A 7,927-nucleotide genomic window follows, 5' to 3' on the forward strand; every position below is an offset into this window, starting at 1 on the left:
TATAAATTATGTTAGTATTACTTTTTTAAACTAAGAGCATCCGCAATGGTGCTTAGGCCAGGCTAATTTATCGGGTTAATTGGACTCGAAAGTTTTAATAATAATTTTAACAAATACTCCATCCGTCCCCAAAGAATATGCACTTTGGGGCAAACACGAGTTTTAATGTAAAATTGGTAAAGTAAGAGAGGGGTAGAGAGAAAAAGTAATTAAAGTATTGTTAGTAGAGAATGAGTCTCACCTCATCAGAGAGAAAAGACTTTCCAAAATTAGAAAGTGCATATTCTTGTGGAACGTACTAAAAAGGAAAGAGTGCATATTCTTGTGGGACGGAGGGAGTAGTACTTATATCTTGGCATGTTTGGTAGGGGTGATAACTCATCTAGGGATGAAAATCTATAAACAAAAATGTAATTTTTGTTCATAGATTTCCATTCCTAGATGAGTTATCACCTCTACCGGACTTGTTGATGTTTATACTCCATTTGGTCCATAAAAATATGGGTAATTGATATGACACAAGAACTAAGATAAAATTGATAAAGTAACAGAGAGGAGGAGAATGGTAGTTAAAGTAGTACTAGTGGATAGTAGGACCCACATTATTAGTAGTGTTTAATGGTGATATAAGTTGTAAATAAGTTGATGAGTAAAGGCCAAAATTGGTCATGAACATATGGTCATTTTACCTTTTTGGACATAAACATTATCTTTTGGATTTTTTGGTCCTGAACATATGAAAATTTGATCATTTTGGTCCTCCGTCAACATTTTCGTTAAAAACTAACGGTCAACGGGTTTAATCCCGATTTTGGCCAAATTAAACTTTTAATTCTGATTTTTTTAATCCCTAATTAATTCTCTAATTATTTTTATAAATATTCTTTTAAAACCCCCTTATTTCTTCCAATCCCAGAAACGGCGAACCCGTCGACTCCTCCGCCCAGCTCCCGTCGCCCTCACATCGACGACTGCAGGAGACAGATTACTACTCCCTCCATCACCGTCAGTCAAACTCTCTCTCTCTCTCTTAACCTCTCCTCTTCACCCACAAGAACAAATCCTCAATTCTGTCGACACAACCGAGAAGACTCCAAACCCACCGATGCCGTCGCCAAATCCTCACCCCTCGCCAGAATCGCTCCAAGCTGCCGGTGCTACGTCACCACTGTTCCGTCACCCAATTTCAGCGAGAACCCCCAAATTGTGCACCCTAGGTTTCGCTACCTTCTTCCCCATTTCACTCTCCACCGCCGGTCAGCTCGCCGATGGGGGGGAGGGGGGTCTCGTCCGCCAAAACAGCCCCGTCTCGGCTGTCCGAATTCAGCCTCTGCTGCTGTACCGAGCAGTCTCCGTCACTGTCCACCACGGCGGAGATCGCCGTTGTTCGCTGCTCGCCGACGGGGTCAGGGACACCGCCGCTACTCCACACCAGAAACTGTCGCCACTGTTCGTGAACAGCCACCGGTGTTCTTCACCGCCTCCGAATTGGGGATTTGTTCTGTGTCGACAGAATTGGGGATTTGTTCTTGTGGGTGAAGAGGAGAGGTTAAGAGAGAGATAGTTTGACCGATGGTGATGGAGGGAGTAGTAATCTGCATCCGGTAGTCGTCGGTGTGAGGGCGACGAGAGCTGGGCGGAGGAGTAGTCAGGTTCGCCGTTTCTGGGATCGGAAGAAATAAGGGAATTTTAAAAGAATATTTATAAAAATAATTAGAGAATTAATTAGGGAGTAAAAATTCAGAATTAAAAGTTTTTTGGTCAAAATCGGGATTAAACCCGTTGACCATTAGTTTTTAACGGAAATGTTGACGGATGACCAAAATGATCAAATTTTCATATGTTCAGGACCAAAAAATCCAAAAGATAATGTTTAGGACTAAAAAGGTAAAATTGCCATAATGTTCAGGACCAATTTTGGCCTTTACTCTAAGTTGATGCATATGGGTAATAAATTAGGATAACTTTCCAAAAATGGAATGCACATATTTTTGTGGGACGGACGAAAATGGAAAGTGCACATATTTTTATGAGACGGAGGGTGTAATGTCTATAATAAATTGAGACACATATTTTAAATCAAAACAAATACTTCATGTGATCAGAATATAAATTTATTTCTTAAATAATGATTATACTAGCTTATAACATCATATTAATAAATGATACTTCTTACGTCCCATAGAAATGGCTGAATTTTCTTTGGTCTGTGCCAAAAATATAGTTCATATCTTTTTATGGGAAATTTTGAATACCTTTTTTTTACTTTATCATTTATGGCTTTTACCATGATACGACCATGGATGCCAAGGCTCAAGAGTCATTAGTACGCTATGAGCCGTGGACAGATTAGGGCCCCAAGAAGAAGGCAAAGTCATGCCAAGGAGCTAAGTTGCAGTTGGAGTTGGATTCAAACAGTAATCTGTCTATCGAGATGAAGTCCAAACGCTCTCCAAACAATACCATTGACTTCGTCATCAAAAGAGCTTCGCGTGAGTATCTTGTACGCCTCAATCGGAATTTAGTGGAAAGAGATATGACTGTTTTACAAAAGTCGTGCATTGAAAAGCGGCCGACTCCAGAGAGATCGCGCGCCCGGGCGAAATGAGGGGAGAAGAAACGCCCGTCGGGTGTTTGCATTGTTTTGGCCAATTACTCTATAGAGTTTGTACGGGTCAGACGAAATGAGGTGTGGGAAACGCCTGACCGGGCATTTTACACTGTTTTGGCAATTTTTTCTATTTTTAAGGCCTTTTCTTGGATTTTCAACTTCAATATAAGTACTAGTTTGTAAGACATTCAAATTAGCTAGTTGATGAATTATTGAATTGAAGACTCTTAATGAAATAATTTCTTCATTGAAAGTTGCTTGTTTAGTTCTTGGAGATCTATCAAGTATAGATATGCATGCATCTATAGCTTGTATATCCATGGAATAGTGGAGCCATTGGATAACTAAATTGATTCATAATTTTAAGTAGTAATAATAAAAAGTAAATTAATTATTAATTTGTAACACAACAATTATAATAACCTCCAAGATTGGGTACAAAATGACAAAATTGGTCTTATTAAGTTTTGTGTTTACGTATTTAGTTAGTCAAATATTTTATGCTAATCACAATACTTTGAATAACAATGCCGTTAATGCTGGGACTTAACTTAAATTTATGAGTCATTGTTAAATTTTAGCAAATATTAAATTATTATACAAATAGTTTTTAATTGAAAGTCCATTTTTAAATTAAATTAATTATATATAGTAGTACTTCATAACAAATGCTCATTTATATGCCGAGTGAATTGCAATCACGTTGCAAGGCCATTGGTAGCTAGACTAGAGGGGGCACGTGGCGGGACAATCCACTCCCAATTGCTAGATTTCGCGAGACTTGTCCTGCCACACCACCCACATCACATTTGTGATGAACCGATACCAAACGATCGGACTAATTGGGGGTTGCAATATCGGATATCCTTGTAACATAGTATACTACAAAACATGTTTGCGATAAAGGATACCCTATCATACAAAACATTTATGTAAAAATCACCCAACTAGGGCTGACAATTTTTTATACGACACGATAACACGACACGAACACGCACATTCAGGATTTGGGTCATTATTGGGTTGACCCAATAAGAACACGAAGATAACGAGTTGGGTCGGGTCGTGTTTGGGTCGCACGTTAAGAAAAAAAATAATTAATATTTATTAATTAAAAAATTATTAAACTTTAATTTTTAGTTATTTTTGTTGATTAAAAATATTATACTTTAATTTTAATTAATTAAAAAACTTTAATTTTAATTAAGTAAAAAATATTATACTTTAATTTTACTAATTAAAAATATTAATTAATTTTTTATAATTTTTAAGAAATATTATGCTTAGATTTTATTAAAAATTAATTTTTTTAATTATTTAATTTTATTATATAGATTTAATATTACTATCCTTTAATTTTATTATTTTGATTAAGAAAATAGTAATTGTTTTAATTCGGTAATTTTTTATTTTATCGTGTAATATCATGTTTAAATCGTATAATAACATCATGTTTTAGTTGTTATCGTGTCGTATCAAGCTAACTTACTATCATTAACAGAGAGTTAGGTTGACTTTTGTTCTGGGTACACGATAACACGCACGAACCCGACACGAACCCATTGGATTGGGACACGATAAGAACCCAATGATTTCAGGTTGGGATTGGGTTGAGACACGATTAGGTTGAGTCGATAATGGATTGACACGATAACGACCCAACCCGCACAATTTGACAGCCCTACACCCAACCCAAGTATCCATAAGACCATAAGCCACAAAATTAATTTGGACTCCAACATGGAATACCACTCGATTAATTCTAATTTGGAAATAGGAAAAAAAAAATCTAATTTGGAAATAGGAAAAAAAAAAAATCTAATTTGGAAATAAATTAAATAAGTAAATACGTTAAGAAATAAAAAGCACATGTTTACCCTTAAATTGGCCTCTGTTTCTCTGTATCACGTACACATATATTCTCTTCTCAATGGCGACCTTAACCCTCCCGCTCCTCCTCTCCTTCCTGGTCGCCACCGCCTCCGCCCGCCCCTGCAAAACTCTATTCTATTTCTCCGCCACCACCACCTATTACCCTTCTAATTCCCTCAATTCAAACCCTAACGATCCCAATTACGCCCTAATTGAAAATCCCCAATACATTACCCTAATCTTCACCACCACCACCGTCTCTCCCCAATTCAACGATGCCGCCCAATCGTCGCCGTCCGAATTCCCGCTGGATTTCTACTCCTCCGTCTCCAGCTCCGTCCGCGATCGCACCATGGACATCCTGAGCGTCGTCGGAGCCCTGCTCTTCGGCGTCGGATGCGGGGCCATCGCCGCCGCGGTCATGTTCTCCCTGTGGTCCTTGTTCAATCCCTGCAGCGTTGACTTCGACGACCTCTCCTCGTCCGACGAAGATGACGACGACAACGATGATGATGTCATCCTGGCGAAGAAGATCGGTTACGTTGCGATCCCGGCGCAGCGTAAGGTGATTGATTGTGACCTGGAGAAGGCCGCGGAGGTGGTTTGACTGCTTCAATTTGGGGAAACTTGATTACCATTTTACAATCTGTGAATTGAATTTGTGAGTTGTTGTTTTTAAATTATATAGCAATGGCTAATTGTTTGAGTTGTGCTTACATTGGAACTGAATGAATGCATAGCTTCTCAAGTTCATATATTTTCTTCAAAATGGGCATATTATTACGCTGAGTTATGCTTGTTTTGTTTGGTTTATGAAACAAATAAAAAAAAAAACTCCCTCATTCCTATAAAAATTAGAGTAAAAGCAAAAATAAGACAAATTTATGATCTTGGTCCAAAACATTATATTTGGAATTTTCGTCCAAAACAATTGAAAATGAGTCGGATTTAGTCCTTTTGGACGGCACCGTTTAAAACTATCAGTAATCGTTTAGTTGATTTCAACCGGATTAGGTTTTTAGATTAGAAATTTTTTTAATATTTTTTTCAAAAATAATATAATTATTAATGAAAATGATCTTCCCCACTCTCGTCGCTGATTCTCTCACTATGCTGCGCCAGTGCGGCTGTTGTAGCTGCCATCTCCTCCTCCTCCTGTTTGAACTCACCTCTCTCGGCTTCTGCTCTTCCTCCTTCTATTTCCAAAATCTCGCCGCCTTCAAGCTTATGCAATCTCTCACCATGTTCGCTGATTATATTTTTGTTTTTTGTTGAATTAGGTTTTAAGTTTGTGTAAATTGGCGGTAGATTGTGTAGTAGAGTTTTGTGGATGCAATTTAAATTTATTTATTATTCATCAAGTTGAAATTTGTAAACACTAAATTGGAGTGGTAATGATTTACAAAATTGTCGTAATATACATTATCAACATGGAAAAATAAATATTTTGTTTTCATATTTTTTAACATCAATTTACTTTTATAAAATGTGACTATTTTTTTATATTTAGTTTCTTAATTCAGAATGAGAAAAGTTCAAAGAAATTTTTTTGTTTTGTAATTTTTGGTTTTAGTTAAAAGTATTTTACATTTAAAATTTTCTGGGAAAAAAATTAGGTTATAATTTAGGCACTAATAAAACGTATTCCTCCATCCCACAAGAATATGCATTTTTTTCTTTTTTAGTCCGTCCCACAAAAATATGCACTCTCTAATTTTGAAAACCATTTTCTCTCTTATGAGGTGGGACTCATTCTCTACTAACAATAATTTAATTACATTTTCTCTCTACATTTCTCTTACTTTACCAATTTTGCATTAAAATCAATGTCAAACTTAAAGTACATATTCTTTTGGGACGGAGGGGAGTAATTAGTAACTTTATCTAGTCAAATTCGACTAGACAACTGTTGATTGATAGTTTTAAAGGGCGTCGTCCAAAAAGAACTAAATCTGACCCATTTTAAAATATTTTGGATAAAATAATTCAAAAGATAATGTTCTGGATCAAAATCGTTAAATCGTTATATGTTCAGTACCAATTTTAGCCCTTACTCTAAAAATTACTATGTACATTTGAAATGACACGTGATTAGAACATCCGCAGTGCTCGTCGTGCCGTCGACGCAACGAGTACCCTGCTAGTGCTCGACGTTGTGCTCTTGCCGACGGTAGGCCATGCTCGATAGCAAGAGCTAGGGGTGTCGAACGGGTAGCGGGTATCGGGAAACCCTCAACCAGACCCGCTACCCAGCGGGTAGCGGGTACCCACTACCCGACAGCAATGGGAAACGGGGCGGAATCAGATAGTTTGTTTTAATTTTTTGCGGGTATGGTTATACCCGCTACCCGCGCGGGTATACCCGTTAAACCCGATAGTACCCGTTATTTTTAGGATTAGGGTTTTCAAATATTTTATTTTATTAGTTAGTTTCAAATCTATATATACTTCCCAATGATATACTTTATTTCCAATTATTTATCCGCTGCCAAATGAAGGATTGCAAGATTGGTGAAAGTGAAACTTTTATTAGTTTAGTGTCTTTAGATTAGAGATTTAAAATATTTAGATTTTTAGTTGAAGTTATTATATTTAGACTCTTGATGAAAGTGAATTATTTTTGGTTTTATATTAAACTTTTGAATGGTGATTTAATTTTAGACATGCTTGATGTTTCTATCATATTTGCTTATTTAAAATTTGGATTTGCGCCATATTTCATCCGTAATCATTTTATATTTAAGAGATGAGAAATCACCATATTTGTGCATAGTTAATAGTTGGAAATTATGCAAATACAACAAAGTAAAAAAAATACAAATCTAAAATTATAGTGTAGCAACTAGCAACTAGCAACTTGCAACAATCTCAAAATTCATTCTAGAATTTCAAACATGTACATAAAATCATTGTATTAGATGACTAGCATTGATGATAAGCGAAAACTAAAAACATAATACCATTGAATAATATAATACACTATTCAAATTATGCCTGCGTGTTTAGGTACCCGCAACTACGGGTTTGGTATACCCGATGTGGGTATGTGGTTACCCGTTTAACTATACAGGTCGGGATTGGGTAGTATCATATTGAAGTTTTTGGGTACGAGTACCAGCAAAATCGGGTTTGGGTACCCGCGGGTACCCGTTTCGACACCCCTACAAAGAGCACGCCTACGTGGTGCCTCCTAATTGGCTTGTTTTTATTCTGTTAAATTTATTTATTTTTTAAAAAATCATAAAAAAAAATTCAGACAAGGGAAAAAAAATATTTTCGGATTCCCAAAAATATAGCCGTTTTTACCTTTTTTTCAAACTATTTTGATTTTTTAAAAAAAAAACTTTATCCCAAAATCATTTATAAATACCCACATTCATCATCCATTCTTTACATCAAATTATCTCTCATTCATACTTTAAATTTTTTTGATTATGAATTTAA

General features: G+C 36.2%; 1 protein-coding gene across 1 annotated transcript; it reads left to right on the forward strand.

Annotated features, from left to right (window-relative positions):
* Nucleotides 1-4,541: 4,541 nt before the first annotated feature.
* LOC125221124 lies at nt 4,542-5,090 on the forward strand. The gene has a single exon (XM_048123247.1). It carries the CDS (start codon nt 4,542-4,544, stop codon nt 5,088-5,090), a length of 549 nt encoding a protein of 182 aa, XP_047979204.1.
* The last annotated feature ends 2,837 nt before the right edge of the window (nt 5,091-7,927 follow it).

This window comes from Salvia hispanica, chromosome 4 (assembly GCF_023119035.1).
Source record: "Salvia hispanica cultivar TCC Black 2014 chromosome 4, UniMelb_Shisp_WGS_1.0, whole genome shotgun sequence".
NCBI lineage: Eukaryota > Viridiplantae > Streptophyta > Magnoliopsida > Lamiales > Lamiaceae > Salvia > Salvia hispanica.